The 18,352-nt window shown below is 35.9% G+C and overlaps 1 protein-coding gene across 1 annotated transcript in view; it reads left to right on the top strand.

The window, feature by feature from the left end:
- The window catches only part of b3glcta (beta 3-glucosyltransferase a), a gene marked incomplete in the record, with an annotated part of 76,419 nt that extends 58,585 nt beyond the window's left edge, over positions 1-17,834 (top strand). The window contains 7 exon segments of the mRNA XM_087795580.1: positions 1,265-1,396; positions 4,015-4,084; positions 5,874-5,987; positions 11,245-11,344; positions 13,590-13,709; positions 15,910-16,054; positions 17,359-17,834. Of these exon segments, the coding sequence (XP_087651706.1) occupies positions 1,265-1,396; positions 4,015-4,084; positions 5,874-5,987; positions 11,245-11,344; positions 13,590-13,709; positions 15,910-16,054; positions 17,359-17,520 (843 nt within the window).
- Positions 17,835-18,352: the final 518 nt, after the last annotated feature.

Genomic DNA, 18,352 nt, shown 5'->3' with positions numbered 1-18,352 from the left:
ACAAATGGATTCTAGATTATATTAATCTCCTGGAAATTCACATTCACAGATTGTACCACATTCTAATTGAATTTCAATTAATCCATTTGATGCCTTTTTAGGCCATTCTCAAGAAACACTAGTATCAATTGAGAAAATGCCAACATCTGCACACATTTCAGGCGACATCTGTTGTATCAAAATCTCAAGTTAAAAAAGCTGGTTGCCAGCCCATGTGACTGTGGTAAATGTCATGTTGGACTTTTCATCACATTTCCTTCCGTAGAAATGTTAATAAACTATGGGGATAGATGGAGTTTGGTGTTAGGCAGCAGTCTCTGTCTTTTTTAAATTGGTGCTTATTTTTACCCATCATTATGAGAGCTTTTTGCAGGATAAAACATTGGAGAAAAAAAGGGTTTTTATGATTGTTTTGTTGTTACTTTATAGACCCAAGAACATTGTGTTCACATTCCAGCTAAAGACACACTCTCTCTTAATTTCTTTTTTCAGTGGATTTTCATTTAATTATTCATTATAGTTAATGATTTGTTTTTCTGTAAATGCAACTCGCCAGTGTCATATGGATGCAGAGAGTTTTCATTTTGTTAAACAAAATAAAGTCTCCTCTCGTTTTAACCATCATACATATTTTAGCCTATTTTTTTTGTCTCGTTTCTATTCGTCATCACCATCTTTTATATTATCTTTCCTCACATGATAATAGCTTGTTGGGAAAAATATTTCCTCATCATTTTTTCTGAGACACACCGGTTTAAACAAAATCCTGTTTCTTAAAAATATATATTTATAAAAAAAGAACATAAAATAAAACTGTTTAAGGAAAGTCAAACAATATTACAGTAACAATAATATAGTAATATTTGAAACTCAATTAATGGTCACAAACTTTATCCAGTCATGTCTACTATTATAGTTGATAAAGGTACTCCTACACACTTGAAGACCCAGAATTCACTGCAACATTCAAAGACTTTCAACAAAGTAATTAAAAAAAATAGAAATGATATGTTCCAAAGTGATTATGTTTTCCCAGGGTCAAGGTGACCCAAAGGCCCACAAACAAATGATGTGGTAGTATCCCTTGTTTTTGCTGGCTCATTTGTTTTCAGACCTTCGGGTCACCTTGACCCTGAAATTACACAAGGGTTAAGAAATGCTTGAGCCTAGTTAGTTACTTATTATCAACAAATGTTTCATTATGTGATTAGGAAGATTAATCTGATGAGACTTGTCAACTTGATCAATCAATGTCTTTGTTTAGGTGGCCTTGTACATCTGGGACAACGGACATGGTCCTCATCTCACGGCCGTACCAGAGCTGTGCACGGAGCCAGAGGATTCTCTGCAGACCCAACACTGCGCCACCGGTCTGAGCAGCGAGCCTCCACTGTGTGTGAGTGTCACCCTCCATCTTTACTTTTCATTATCAGTGAAAATGACAGGAATGGTCTTCTGTACCGGCTGAGTCGCCCCACGAAACATGTCCCGTTTCCACTTTCCACTGTGTTTCCCTTTAAATCATCTCGCACAAGACATTTCTCAAGACTTTCACATCATCATCTACCTGTTAAAATATTTTCAAACAGTTTGGGTGTAACACAAACATTTCAAGCTCAGCTGTCAACCTCTCAACATCCCACATGCATGCGTTTGTTCAGCCTGGAGGTTCTAATCTCTAAACACTTTTAGTTACAGACTTAATGAAGCGTCACCCTCATCAGCCAGCACTTATTCAAGCATCATAAGCTATGAGTTAAAAGATGGCTTCTGTTGCTTTCCCTGTCACGAAGACATTTAACGCTTCCCCATGTGTCAAGTTTTGTATCATATTAGAGGAAAGGAGCTGCACTGGAAGGCTTCGTACTCGCACTCATACCTCTCGTTTGACTGAAAGAGTAAAGCTCCATTTGGCACTTGACTTCTATTTTAGGAGTCATCTGCATGTGAGATGGAGGTTCAGGTTTTACACCTCGTCACTGGTTTGCCAGGCACTTCAAGCCTAATAACAGGTAGGAATGTTCTGCGGTCAGAGCTAGCTAGTGTCGGAAGCGTAAGTGAATTCAGTGGTTGATCTCGGACAATCCCTGTAGATATTTTAGCTAACCTAAGGAACATTTCTTTGCCAAGATGGGATTGGATCCAGGATTCACAGTGCAATCACTACTAGTGCAAAAACACAGTGCGATTAAAACCAGGCAAATTAATTTGGTTTCTTTGAGTGGAAAACAAGGGGATTTCAATGATGTGTGAAATGCATACATCAGCTGCAGTGGTGAGTGGTGAGCTCACTTAGAAGATGAAGGTGTTTAGAGTTTTTATTGAGTAAGAAAATGAGACAGAAAGTGGTTTAATTTTTTTTTTTTTCATTTTTATTGTTAAAACCATGAATGAAGCGACATCAGTTCAGAAGTGTTTCTAGTTCTAACACACCAGCTAAAAAACAGGATTTTCTACAAATAACAGGCTTACACTGAGATCCAGAAAATGGATGCAAGCACAAAAATATTTAGATGAATCCAAGCACATCCTTTGCACATCTCAATCAATGTGGAATTCAGTGCAATTGTGTAAATCCCTTTCTGCGTCTGAATTTAAATATTTTACTTATATTCAAATGAACCTGAACCTGAGATTCCCCTTTAGGTGATGAGCATAAAAGGTGAATTTAAACTGGATTTCAAGTTACTTTTTATTAATATTAACCATTACTTGCATGGATCCCACAATGTTGTAAATTAGTTCATGTTGCGATAAAAATGTTTATATTTTACAGACACGGATATTAACACGAATAGTTGAATAACAGAGTCGACCAGGGGCTTGTTAAAAACATCTTAAGATGAAGTTTGACAAGAAAAAAAAACGCAAATCAGTAACTTCAAAAAGAGTATTGATGACGATGTGCACACACACAGGTAAATTACATTGAAATAAAGTGTTCTCTGTTTACATACACATTTATCATGCGATGGTGCCTTTAGAAAAATGTGTGTTCCTCAAGACATGTCTGATCACAGAGAGGAAAACCTCTGAAAAGTCTGCTTAAGCTTTAATTTGAACATGTCCCGCGACAGTTCATAGAACTGTCTGATGTGCGGGTTATGTTTCACAAACCAGGCATTGGTCATTTGGTCAGCTCCTTCTGGGATGTCTTGCTTTACTTAAGAGTTTTATTTTGAAAACTTTACCTAAGATAGAAATAAAAGATCCACTAAGATATTTATAAACTGAGGTCCTTCCTGAATAACTCCGAAAAGAATGTCTGCAACTCTCACGAGTTGAAGCAAACGCGTTTTTTTTTAAACAAAAATGCCTGAAATTCCTGCACATCTTTCTGAATTGCATGAAATAGCTGATAAAACATGCTGTTTTAAAAATGTTTTCATTATCTCATTTACATCATTTTATATATATATAATATTTTTTTATATATATATATATATATATATATTTGTTTTGTGATTGCTCAGTCAAAATCTCCACATATTGAAATGTATCTTCCCGAAAAAGGAACGACTCATCGATAGCACAATTTTAACAGATTTATTTACGAATGAACAAAAAATCTAAACTAAAATCAAGGCACATCAACATGCTTGGTGTATATAATAGCAGTATTTAAATAAATCATAAGAATTCATTAGTTAACTTGTTTACCGCTTAGTCATAGCTACTTGGGGCGAGGGGCAAGGGACACCCTGAACAGGAGGCTAGTCTGTCACAGTGTACACAGAGGAAAAAAAAACAATAACGTATACTCACACCTGTGCTAACCACTACGCCATTTACATACATACACATATTATAGCAAATGATAATAATATGTAAAGTTTATCAAATGTTGATTGATTCATGTGCATGTGTCGCAGAAAGTGTCTTGTGATGATATTTTGCAACAGCCTTTAACTCTCAGCTGGAGACTCTAACTTTTAACGCATAAATTGAAATGTAATGTCATTTAGAATTAAACAGCTTGTGGCATCTATTAACACTTTTTTTATATCCTCAAAGGGAGCTCCTGTAAGCAAAGAAGAAATATTTGTTGCCGTGAAAACGTGTGGGAAGTTTCACAAGGAAAGAGGTGAGTCATCCTCTCAGGGGGGGTCACTTCATTTTATCTTCAGCACGATCGTACTTCTGTCCTCTTGTTCGACCTTTCTGACTAAAAGTGTTTTCATCCAGCTCTAGTTAAACTGAAGATTTTTAATGATGACCAAACTACTGTGCAGATGTTGTGCGACTACTACAGTGACATTCAGCTCTTAACAGCTCCTGCCTGCTATTAAGCTTTCCACTGTGAACGTGCTTCTCTGTGAACCACATAAAAGTGCCACCTTAGTCAATCCCTGGCACGATTAACAGCATAAATTCATACAGCGTCTTTGATGAGTAATTGTGTTAATTACTGAAATTGTCGTGCCCTCAGCCAGGAAGCCATTATCGGTTTTCACTGTAGACAAGGTGACGATGAATATTAGATTTATATATCAAAGGTGAGCGTGAATAAATAAGCATTAGACATGGAAGAGCGAGATGACTAATTCATCAAGTCAGGGAACGACTGTTTTTCTTCTCCTAGGTTTTGTGAATGTTTCTATGCAGGCAGATGCGTCGGCTTTTCTCTGACACAGGTTTTAATTTTCCTGTGACCTAAATGTTTTCATAATTCTTGTCATGATAAAAGTCTTCAAATAAGAGGGTTTTTTTGTCTTTGAAAATGCATTATACATATAGAATGCTATATGCTTAGAATGTTGTTCACACCCAGATAAAACATAAATATAATGTAGCATTTATTCAAAAGTCACTTGTTGCACAATACTGGGAAACAGATTAATTGTTTTGAAGAACACCTACCCTTCTTGAGAGTTCCATTCTATACAGTATATAAATAATATAGTGTGTTATTTGTGTGCGTGTTGAGAGAATCTCCACATAATGAATATTAAAAAATGATTGCTACTTTTGTAAGAGGCAGAAGCAGGCAGAAGACCACCCTTAAAATTCAAATGTGTCCAATTTCTATAAAATGAAAACCTTTTTTCAACGATGTTCAAGGAGGATTTCCATACAATTGCAGTGGAGGGTATTTTAGCTACTTTAAATATATAGAAGACATACTTATCATAATAGGAACTTTTTTAAAACATACATTCAGTACATTAAATAATCTGCGTTAAGTAAAAGTAAATGTACAAATATATCAGAAATATAATCATACAATATAAAAAATATATATTAGAAAAATAAGGATACATCATGTTGATGTTTTATATAAAAAAGCATGAATACTTTTCGGAGGATTATATTTATAATGTATGGATAAGAGAGAAAAAGATGAGGATCAAGTGATTTAAGGTTAAGAAGTGAATCCAGTCCACCCTGACTGCACTCTCTTCTTCACCTGCATTTACCTTAGTCCATTGCTCAAGGGAATTGATGAATGTCGAAGATAGAAATGAGACACTTAAGTGTTATTTTCATCTTTTAATTAAATATGTATCTTATATATAGTTACTTATAAAGACAACAGCCATATTCTTGTAAAAGACTGAAGGATCAACTCATGGCCTTGGAGCTGCACAGCACCTTGAAGAAAACTGATTTTGTTTTTCATACCGAGGAATGACATTGGGCCTTGAATTTTTCTTTCAGTTTAATATACTTCTTCACAGTGCTTGAATAAAGTAAAGTTTTCCGCATTCTGTCCTGTCTTCTCCCTGAAGGTCCAGATTCGTGAATCAAGTGTTAACATTGAAGTTAGTTGTACAATGTGAGAGTGAGGTTCTGACAAGGGACTGTTACAGTTGGATCAAAGAGAATAATTCTATAAAATCACAAACACTCCAACATTTCCTCTTCCTCTGCAGTCCCCGTGATAAAGAAGACTTGGGAAAAAGATGCATTTTATATGGAGTACTACAGTGACCATGAAGACCCCGTCATACCAACAATCGATCTAGGCATACCAAATACTGAACGAGGTATGTGCCTTCAACGTTTTGTAGACTCCAGACTTTTCCTTGATCATTTCTTCACATCAAACCTCACCAGCTTAGTGGAAGGAAAGTCAGAGATTTAACAAAAAAAGCTGTTTAAACGTGACTTCCTGACTGTAAAATCATCAAAGCTCTTTTTAAATGTTCATCAGCTGCTTATTATTTTTTCTTTTTATGCTTAAATGATCATTGAATTGAAAATTGAAATTGATAGATTGTTATTTGAGTGACATGTGTTTTCAAATCACCGTAAAACTTTTATTTTATCTGGAAAAAATGTATACCCATTTGGCCATTTAAAATTTAAGTTCCATAGTTTCACATGAACCAATGTAATTCACTTCTATAATCAAAGTTGAATAGGTTCTTATAAATGTAAGCAATTAGAAAACTTCTTCATGTCAATCTAGAGTTCTGACCATGTTATTAAGTCCTACAATACAGGTATAATGTTGTGTTATTAAACCTGTAATACACAAATACGCAAAGTAATGTTGAAAAAATAGGGAGTTTTACAGCTCATGTCTTATTTTAGATTTTCATTCCAAGCTTTATCCCGCAAACATGTGAAGGGTTCATATCAGTGTGAGGACTCTGGTTCTCTGCAGCAGCTTCTACTTTGCTGCATATTCTTTAACAGTCTAATGGCTGTTTGGGGGAAAAAAGGTGCCACCTAAGACCTTTTATGTGGCACCTTAATGGGATGATGCATTTGCCATCAGTCACTCGCAGCTCAGGAGGATTGCTATTAGAAAGTGTCTTCCCTCTGCGACAGTCTTCTGGCTGATGGTGCTAACACACAACAGTTTCTACACCTCTCTGCCTCCAGACAGTGGTTACAGACACTAACATACATTTAATTAAGTGCAGTTTTTCTTGGTGCCTGAGAATCTGACCGTGAGTTATTATTTCTTAGGTGTTATCATGCTTTGTGTTATCTGTGTCTGCTTAGTGCTGAAAAAACCCTACTGTGGACTGTGTATTTTCAAGGTGGGAGGTGTGAATTAACACAGCCAGAGTCCATTTACTTTTCAAGCAGAGAGAGTTAAACAACTTGTTAACTTTCATTAATCAGGATTTATGTTCTTTCGGTGAAATCGGGTTAATTTAATAACATTAATCTTGTAAAATCTTGCTTAGTTGTTTGTATTTATTCCTTTAATAAAAGTATGTTTTCAACTTTATTTACATTATATTGGCTGTAAGCAACTTTTGTAAAGATCTGGCTTTAGTTAGACAAGCCCTCGACTAGTTAGAGATGTTTGGCTCGACTAGTTAGAGAAGTTCGGCTTGACTACTTAGAGAAGTTCGGCTCGACTAGTTAGAGAAGTTTAGCTCAACCAGTTTGAGAAGTTCAGATTACTAAAGGTATTAATTGGCTCAGCCTGCCATCAATTGCCACTTTGGTGTTTTGAGGACAGCAGGATTAAATACATGAAGTGTTTTGATTTTATTGGCACAATTTTAATAATCAGACCAATGACATTGTTCAACACAATGAACAATCAGTTCAACTAGTTAGACAATTTTGGCTTGGCTAGTAAGATAAGTTTGATTTTATTGGCACAATTTTAATAATCAGACCAAGGACATTATTGAAACAAAAAAAAAAAAACTAAAAATTAGATGTGTAGATTGATGTGTTCTACAAGTTTATGTGAAATCACTACAAATGGACTTCATGTTCATATTAAAAAGCTATACAAAGTAGTTTAGTACTTTACTTTTTTCTTTTTTTTTCTTGGTGTGTGTCATTTACAAGACCCTTTCCTTGTGTTTATTATTGCCACAAGACACTAACAAGAATAACTCACTAACTAGACCACCCGTCATAACTTAATGGGTTGTTAGGAACAAATGATCCAATTCTAAATCAAGGTGAGTCAGGAAGCCATGGAGGGTTTAAGCCTCGACTGAAGACTTTTGTTTGAGGTTTATTCAATGAAAACATTTTTGTTTCTTTTAGAACACATTTCCGTGTGTGGTGGGGGGTTTTTTTTCCAAGTAGATTTGACTTTGTAGGTACTTTAATTTGACCTGAAAGCAAACAAAATTGTATTTGTGGCATCGTAAAGACTTTATTTTTTATAAGAAAGAAGCCAAAAAAAACCCGAGAGCGGAAGGTGCTACAGTTAACTGCTCATTTTTTCAAATCAACAAATGTCCTTGTGACCTTCCTGAGTAAGTTTCTCCTCTCTTTGCTTTCCTCAGCGATAAATTATACATCACTGAGGATATCTCTAAAGACTGATCCCATCTGTCATGAAAAAAAATCTACCTTGAAGGCTCATTTTACCTGTCAGTCTGTTTGTCTAAAGATGAAGTCCAATCCAGAACATTTTGAGCATTGAACGTTTTAATAGAGAAATCTTAATCAAACTTCTACAGATGGCATGTCTTTGAGCTAAAAATGTATAATTACCTTTGATAATGGACTCAGAGTCGTCTTGAAAGCTGCAAGTTGATAACACATGATTAAATAATGGGCTGTAATTAGCTCTCAACTCTCAGTCGTCAAATGTCGATGAAATTTAAACGTGTTTCATACTCAGTAACAGAGATTTTCAAATGTCTGCTCATTGTAAGGAGACTAAACGATGGGAATAATACCCTTGAAAATAACAATATCGCCCTTTTACTAATTTAAACCATTTGTATTGGATATTATGTAAGGGAGAATTAAGTCTTAATGCCTTCATCATTTACCTATTTTGTTTTTTTTTGTAAACCATTTCTGTTCATTTTACATAATCTTATATTTAGTATCTGCAGTATAGGGGTGTCTGTCAATCACATAAGTCACCTGGACAGGCAGTTCATTTGAGGCTTGAACAAATAAACATTCCCACAATGCAGTGGTTAGAAGTCACTGTTCAACTAGATTAAACTGACTTTCATGGATTTGTGATTCATTCCCAGTTGCCTCGTGTGCTTATATGCTGCAAGTCAGAGCGAAAAATTAAAATGGCGGAAAAAGGTGATGAAAGATGCCGAAATCCAAGGTTAACCCCAGTAAAAAGTTGCTTCATGGCAAAATGTGTTTCTGTTCGTCATTGTCACACGTCTATTGCCTTTCGTGTCATTTTCACACTTTCATTGCATATTTTTGATACCTGATCCAGCACAGAGATGGAAGCAGAATCTTCTCAGGTGTGTCACTCAACTCAGCTCCTACAACGTGACATATTTCACTGGGAAATCCAAAATCCAGCATTGTATTCCTGTCAGCGGTTCAAGGTGTCCTCTCTTATTTTGTATTCAAACAGCTGTGAAAAAAACACATTGTGGCCTTATAAATAAAACAGTATTCGTTGTTGCCTCCAGAGATTTCAATGTCTCGGCTTTAGCCATGATGGTGTGTAGAAATCTCAATTGTCATCCGCTATCTTTCCACCGGATCCTTGTTTTTTTTTTCGTCATCAGCAAGTACACCTCTGCTATTTTTCTAGAGCTGGCAGAACATTTTGTTCCATCTGGCGGTCATGTCAGACAAGCCTGAGCAGAAGTTTGATCGTCCTGGCACTTCATGCCAACAGCGCTGTATTATTTCTTTGAGATGTCAGCGCGCAGACAGTCACTTTAGTTTGCACTCAAAGCTCTTGTGGACAATTCCTCTCATTGAAATGTCAGGGAGCCTCTGCTACATTGGCGAAAGGTATAAAAAATGATGTGTTTGATGTCGGAATATTTCAACTGAAGATGAAAAAAAGGATCTAAAGGAGATATAGTGGCTAACAGGTTATTTGCTGTAGCCTGAAACCTAAACAAAGTCAAACAATGAATTAAAATGTGTCACAATCTTACATACAACACATGCACAATGGAAAAGGTGTGACGATAAAAATCTACTTTTATACTCACCAAAAAATGTATGTTATATTACAATAATAAGCAAATGCAAGTGAATATATATATTGTACATAAAAAGTCAGTTTCTTAGTCAAAAACAAAACAACAGAGAGTCTTTACTAACAAAGTCAATCTTGTTTTATAAAGGAAAAAGAGGTTCGATTTTTTTAACCACTGTAGTTTTAAAACAGTTCTTCCCACTTTTATGACACTGCAAACGACACACATGGTTGAATGCTAACAATTGCTAACTAATCTTTGTCAAATCAAGAATGTTTGTTTGTAAACCAATTTAAAAAAGGAAAAATTATAATGAGATTTGAATATTCAGTGTAAGCATAAACTTTTATTGACAACAAATTTAGTTAAATATTGAACATGAAAAGTCTAAATGCTAAATGTAAACTACAGATCTACTATTGTAGACGCTAACCAGGAAGCAAAAGAAACGAAAAAGAAATAGCTAACCATGTCAATTTTGATACGATAAAATTCTGTTAAAATATATCCATTCCAGTTATATTAGTGATAACATCAGAACTTGCGATGTTTTTTGCAATTTGGTTTGAGAGTTTTGACTGAAAAATGTTTTGCCCAATGCTAACCTATTTTTGCAGAGATAGCAAACATAGTAACTATCAAATTCTTAATGATTGTTAAAAATAAATATAAATTAAAATACTATCACTAGTTAATGCTACACTTATTTAAAAAAAAAGTTAAGTTAAAAGTGATTTTGTAATATTTTACATTATTAAAATACACAATTATTTATTTATTTTTTAATTATCCTTTGTAAATAAAAAAAGCTCATTCACCAGTTTAAATACGAAAAAATAGTGTGTGTTATTCATTCTACAACAGATCTCCTCACAAGTCCGATTAAATATATTTATGCTGGCCTCCTTGTCAGCAAATATTGAACCCATCCTCCCTAGTGTCACCAGCCTGCTTCATCCTTCTCCCAGACCCAGTGTTTACATTTGCTTCTTTTGCTGCCCTCAAGGTAAAGTTATTATATGAGTAAAAGGATTTAAATGGCGACTCGTTTGAAATCTGCGGGAGCCTCAGAGACTATGAAATTGATTTTACCGCAGAATTAAGTTGAGTTATAACGATGAGATGCTTGGGTTCTGGGTTAAAGTGCGGCTGTTTTGGAAATATTTAAGTTTGACTGTTTTCTTATCCCTGTAACTTTAATGGTTTATTGCTGTGGTTGCAGAGCATTTGTTCTGTTTGTGGGCTGGAGCAGCCGTGTGTCTGCATGAAAATAACTACTTAGCCCGCTCTTCCGCTAACAGGGTCAATTATCCCTGTGGACCTGAATTCAGCCCCCGGTCAATACACGATTAAATTGAACAGCCAATCAATTTGCGTTTTTCTACATTGGCAGGCCACTGCGGGAAAACTTTTGCAATCCTGAGAAGATTCCAAAGCGGGAACGTCCCTAAGACCAAGTGGCTCCTCATTGTTGACGACGACACACTGATCAGGTATTGATTGAACCCATTGAATGACCTTTTAAAGAGTAGATTTTAACCAGTTATATTGGCAAGTAGACTCCCAATACACCTTCTGTTATCACCCTTACCATGGCACCCCACTAACAGTCTACACTGTATGCAGTGTACAATGATATCAACCAACGTTGAATGAGGTATGCCGGTATGAAGGACAATAAATGACAAAGTATATCTAAATGTACAAATGTATAAAAACATAATTAAATGCATAAATAAATAAAGGTTTTATTTATTTTGAAATTTAATTATTTATTTATTTTGTTATTTCAACATGTATTTATTTTTGTATTTATACATTTTGTCTTTTATTTATTTCGACATTTTGTTGTCAGTATGCAAGTTAAGTAGTCTGGTCGAACATCAGTCTAAAGCAGTGATGTGTTACAGCCATGGCATCGGATCAACTACTACTGCCTTGACGAGCATCATCATAGCTTCACCGCTTAGTTTGGATAATCCTGATCGAACGTGTTCATGCTATTGCTAATGATCTATGATCAGCGCTGATATAGATGTGGAATTAGATTAGATCACAGACCAGCAAATATTGTGTAAAATGTGTTTGGTTTTACTGCGTTTACATTTGTGTCCTGTTAACTACATTGCTCTTGTGATCAGAGTACACAAGTGATTTATTTCCTGGACAGCAGGGTGAGGAAACCACAATGTTATGTCTCTCCTCAAGTCTAACAAAGCTTATAAATACTCAGGTAGTACATTCTTCAGAATAAACTCTCTGGTGTCAATTATGAATATAAACAATGTCTTAAAAAAATCAATGTCTATAATTGTTGCTAATGTCAAAATATATAAATAGCTGCATCACAATAAGATTACATTTTAAATTAAATTAAATATTACATTTTAATTTAATTTATTCATTCATTCATTGACAACCGCTTTATCACAGGGTCGGGGTCTCGGGGAGACTGGAGCCTATCCCAGAATCATAGGGCGAGAGGCAGGCGACACCCTGGACAGGACGCCAGTCTGTCGCAATAATAATTTCATTTTTAATTTGGGTAAAGAGTATAATCAGTAACAGGGGCTCGAACCCGGAGTTCTGGGTCCAGAGGCTCCTTCTATGAGCCATATGAGCTGGTGGTGTGAAAGTATAAACCTCCAATGATAAATCAAAGGTGTTGTACCGTTTTAAGTAGGAGATCCACAGACTTCTTTCATGAGGCTGCTTCAGAAAGATTAGGCCTGCCCATTTAATTTTCATACACCCAACAAAGTGTCGAAATAAATAAAAGACAAAATGTATAAATACATGAATAAATAAAATACGAAATGTATAAATACATAAATAAATAAAAGTCAAAACGTATGAATAAATGTGTGTCTGTGTATATACATATATATACAGAAAAGCATGGTTCTTCAACAAAGATAAAAAAAATCTGAAGTATTCTATTCAGACATTTATTTATTTATTTATACATTTAGTTGTGTATTTATACATTTATTTATTTACTTATACTTATTTCATGTATCCTCCTTCATATGCTGGAAGGTGCTTGGCCAAGTTACCTGCATTGCCGTAACTGTAATAGCTTGTTTCTGCTCAGTTGTCCGGCTTTGTTTTTCCAAGGCAAGTGATGGATTGGTGAGGCATCATGATAGAGTCTTGTAATTTGATTATTGTTACCTGTGACACAGCCATCCACAAACGTATTAATAACTGTCATAGCATCATTAACAAAAAAAATAAATTAAGTAAGTCACTGACTCACTAAACTCAGCAAAACCCTGTTATCCATTTTAAGCCATCCATAATTATGCTCGACCTACAATGAATAAAACGTTGCCCGTCCAAAAAGATTTGGTGAGGCGTCTTATTACTTAGACACCTAGTAGAAAACTCGATAACTCCTACTGGCCCATATGAGTGAGTGATCCATGTGATAAAACTGCCATTCAAAGGACTGATATCAGCAGCATTGCTTGTTCAAGAAGAAATTCAGAGGAAGATATATTTCGGGAAACATTCTTGAAAAAGGCAGCTGAGTGGCCATCCCTCCGAAAAGAAGGCAAAAGCAGCAATTCCCCAAACATAAAATCAAGTCCATCTGGCATCACTTAAGGTCCGTCAAGTCGCTGCTTCATGTGGAAGCGTGTAGATGTGTAATCCTGCCAAAGGGAGATCAGTTATTCACGGCTGTCAGTGTACAGTCGGCGTGTGATGATGAAGGGTGTGCGATGATCTCCACAGCCTTCCCAGACTGCAAACCCTGCTGAGCTGTTACGACCCGTCTGAACCGGTGTGTCTCGGCGAGAGGTACGGCTACGGCCTGAGCCAGGGCGGCTACAGCTACATCACCGGAGGAGGAGGGTGAGTGATGGATGCTCGGGGACCCGCGATGTTTAGTCACTGTAGTGTTTAATGAAATCGTGTTATTCGCAAATTGGATATTAAACCATTTCAGCTGCTGCAAAACTCCTTCGAGGGGAATTTGTTTTATGGGCTGCATCATTGTTGTAAGAAAGAAAATGGCTTTAAATGCTCCGAGTAAGATAAATTAAATGTCAAGGGTGCGAGTTAAATTAAGTTTATATTCATTGCACATTTATATTGCCTGGAAAACATCAGTCTATTAATTTTGTTGTGACACACTTAATGGGTCGACACAGATGAGGACATTAACCTTAGAGCCACTAACCTGTTATTTTCTAGGGACTGGTTGTTCAGCAATAGCACGGTGTTGTGGTATGAAACTAACAAGTATGATGATTCATGATGTATTTTTTGCTCAGAACAACAAGGTGTTGATTCATTTATTTATTATTTAAAAATGACTTAATCCAAAACATCCAAGGGAGTTTGTCTTAACAGATGATGTCTACATCTTAAGGAATGTTGCCCCAAACAAGGTCTTGTTTTATAATCTTGTGTAGAAATGTTTTCAAACACTACAAATGAATTCATGAATTGATCATTAAAATAATTAAAGTTTTTCTTTACGAACGTTAGCACTGATGCTTTTCTAATGACACACTTTTCTGAATGCAAGCCAGTGTTGGTAGTAACACATTGCTAAGTAACTACTTCAGATTTTGCGGTAACGACTGTAACTAATTACTTTGTCAAAACAGTGACGTGTTATCCTTGAGTTTATCTGCCTTGTTACTCGTTACTTCACATGCTGTCATTCAGTTCTCACTTGGCAGAGCAAAGCAATTATATGCGAAAGGTTGACGCTTCAAGACCAGCGTCTGCTCATTTCTTTTTCTACATAAGAGGCTATTTATACATAACAATGAATGTGTAGATGAGGTAAAAGAGACACGACGTCTGTTAACTTTCTTTGCACCTCTGACATCAATGATGCATTCAATGACAACAGGATTTCTTTGGTGTGTTCAAGAAAATACAACATTTTAAAACTCACTATAGCTGAAAACGGTAACACACTGAAAACACAAAATTACAAGTTATTAAGTTTGTTTAAAACTTTTTGATTTGTATTGCTTGTTATTTTCCTTTAAATTTTGTTGTGTCTAAATACAGGTTCGTTCAATTTCATTGCTTTCATTTAATAGGTTTTTGTGATCAAATTCAAATAAAGAGGAACTTTTGTGTGTTTAAGTCCCTGTTTTGGGATTAAATTGGGCAAGTTTTCGCATGTCGACACTCTAAAAATATTTAAATGGTAAAAAATAAAGCTTGCTTGTTTAAAATGGGGACTTTTTTAGCTGTTATTTTTAGCTAAGAATGCATGTAAGCATCCAAATATATCATCAAGCAATTATCATTTGCTGCCTCTGGTTTTTTGTAGATTTTTATGCATATTTTAACCATATAATGAACACACAAATGTGTCCAGACTTTGCATGGTGTCACATTTTGCTAAATGATGTAGTTTCCAAGCAGAATGCCATCAATCACGCCAAAGTTTGACGCAAACACATCACGAATGTCTGTCCTTCTTACACTGGGAAGGGAAGCTCGTGGGCGATGCGTTAATGGGTGAAAAATCCCATATGTGGCGGGACTTAAATCTGTGTGTCACACACCTGATACAACACGAAAAGTACATTTTCTTATTTGAAATGTTGAAGATATCAAGAAAGACAGATTCATCAGGAAGCTCTTGGAGGAGTATAATTGATCACTGTCGAGCTGGAAAGCAACACTGAACACTCCTAAGACCTAGATGGACATTTATTTTATACAGTGAACGATGCATAAATCCCTCATGAGAAACTGTGGTGGAGCAGCTTCTTGTGTGTCAACTGGAAAGTGTGTGTAAATTGATGTCACAGCTGAAGGATGATCCTGGAGCAGTATGAAAAACCTCTCGTCAGGCATCCTCCACCCGCTGCCACACCTGACAGCTCAGAAGTGATGCATCCCTGTAACTGTGTGGAGGTGTTTTTCAACCGGAAGGCTTTGAATATTTCTGGAAGCATCTTTCAAAGAGAGCCTAGTTACAGAAAGGAATGCTTGGCTCTGTGGTTATACTTCCTTCCTCCAAAGAATGTGTGAAACGCTTTAATTTCTTCTCTTTCCATTCATCTCCTTCCTGCTGCAGGATGGTGTTCAGCAAGGAGGCCGTTGATCAGCTTCTAAAAAGCGGCTGCAAATGCTACAGCAACGATGCACCGGACGACATGGTGCTGGGAATGTGCCTCAACGCCCTTGGACTTCCTGCCACACACAGTCCGCTTTTTCACCAGGTGATGTATCAGCAAGTGTGAAATCCTCATGTTCCAGAGGCAAAGAAATGTGTGAATATTTTACGCGAGATGCATGATGATGAGTGCTTTTTTACCTGCTAGTCACAATCCTCCATCTTTGTTGGCAGCAGAAAGAGTGTGAGATTTAAAAGGCTTTGAAAACGAAAAGAAAAAAAAAAGGAAAGAAAGTAGAGGTTATTTCGGTCAACTTGCTTTGGAAAAAGGTTCAGGTTGCTTGAGATTCTTCTTTGGAATTTTCCACACCTTTATGTCTAACTCAATGAATAAACTGAATACTAAAAGCTTCTTCAAAACACCAGACATGTGTTATTTAACTATTTCCGACTACTTCTAAAACTAGAGAACCTGAAATATAAAAAGCGACAAACCAATAGTGCTTCATATTAACCCTTTTTTTTAAATAACAAGTCATAAGAAGCAGTACTTAGATGGCACACGCACACCTCGGCATTTATATTTATATTGTTATTTTTCTAAAAGTATCAAGTCATAGAATAGACACTTTACAGTTTAAATAATAATATATAAGACGAGAGGAAAAACAGGTCCCAGTGAATCACAATGAGCGACAGAGCCCAGAAAAAAACGTATTTTTAACAGGCAGAAACCTGGAGCAGAACCAGACTTGGTTTGACCACCCTTAAGCTGTGACCTGCTGGGAGAGAAAAGACGGACAGGGGGATGGAAAAAGTAGAAGAGGGGGAGACCAAATCAAATCACTTTGAAGCTATAGACTGTTTCTAATACTTCCTGAAAATCTAAATCTGTTCATCCACTCCTACTTACTTTGCTCACAAAAAAAGGAAAGTAGAGGAGAAGCTCAGACAAATGTATGCATTAAGATTCATATCCACAAATATAACAGAGATATTTTATGATAGGATTTCATCAAGATAAGATCCACCTGAGATGCTTCATGATCAACAAGGTGGTTTGAAATCTTAATGGAAATTGTTTTATTTATTTGGGAATCAGGTAGTTGGTCGCAGCAACCTTCATGTTTTTATTTTTACACAGAGGTCCAGTCACTTACATTTTTATCAGGTAAATGAAAAAGCACTCGGATCCAATTAAGCCCACACGCCTCCTTCATCTCGGCTAATTTTTACAGATGAACTGAAATATTTGCACGAATCCATCTTCAGAGGAGACGATGGAACAATAAAATGCATATTTTAGAGCTGAACTCTGACCCATTATAAATGCGCATTAAAGTCAAACTCAGCTGCCGCTCGACTCTCCGCTCCTGTGTATCAATAATTGAACCTGATCTCATCTTTCAGGCTCGCCCAGAGGACTATTCCCGAGACTTTCTCTCTCACCAGTTGCCCATCTCTTTCCATAAACACTGGAACATTGACCCAGTTGCGGTTTTTAACAAATGGCTTAAGGATGATACGACGGCGGCGAATCCTGCTGGACACACAAAGAAAACCGAACTTTAAAAAGTGTTCTTAATGAGTGCTGCGTGTGAGAATGAATCACAGATGTAAATCTTTTTGTATTTCTTATGTAACAGATATTCATTCTAGTGTGTGTGTGTCCATGACTGTATTGTGTGTTTTCACGACTGAGAGGCCAGTGATTTGCATGTTGAGTGATTTTTTTTTTGGGGGGAAAAAAAAAGAAAAAAGATAATGACCTGTCTATTTATAAATATATATGAGGAATCAAACCACTTCTGTTTTTCTTGCTCTATCCAGAAAAGCTGTACATCATGCTCTGTTTTTATAAAAAATAAAAAAAAACTTGCTCTTTTTCTCTGTCTTTTTATTCTTTCAGTAGCCCAAAGCCTTTTTCTCTAATTATTCTCAGACGTGGGGATATTATTTAACCTTGTTCATTTACGAAAGAAAATTAAAATCCTTGTTTAATAACACAGTTAAAGAAACCCTGAGGTTATCTGAGATTGAACAGAAAAAAAACTATAATTTTTTTAACATGAGACCAGGAAAGTATTTAATACTCAGACTGTGTAAATTACTTTTTTAGACCTCGTGTTCACATTTTTAATAAAACATGTCAACTAAATTAATAGCCTGAAGACTTGTTCTGTTTTTTTGGGACATTGATTATTTCCATTTTGGTCTGAGGCTATGATACTGGTGAAATGTCAAATCTATCCATCTGTTCATCCTGGGAGAGCAGAGATATGATCATATGTCCAATTTCTTAGTTTGGTTATTAAAATGAACATCGAAGTTCTACCATGTTATAAAATAAAAAGATGCAATTTTATTTATTGAAAAAAATCTTATCGATTATTCTGTATTTATA

This window comes from Callionymus lyra, chromosome 7 (genome assembly GCF_982586985.1).
Source record: "Callionymus lyra chromosome 7, fCalLyr1.hap1.1, whole genome shotgun sequence".
NCBI classification, from domain to species: domain Eukaryota; kingdom Metazoa; phylum Chordata; class Actinopteri; order Syngnathiformes; family Callionymidae; genus Callionymus; species Callionymus lyra.
The sequence above is the reverse complement of the archived record's forward strand: the minus strand, read 5'-3'. Positions and strand labels throughout refer to the sequence as shown.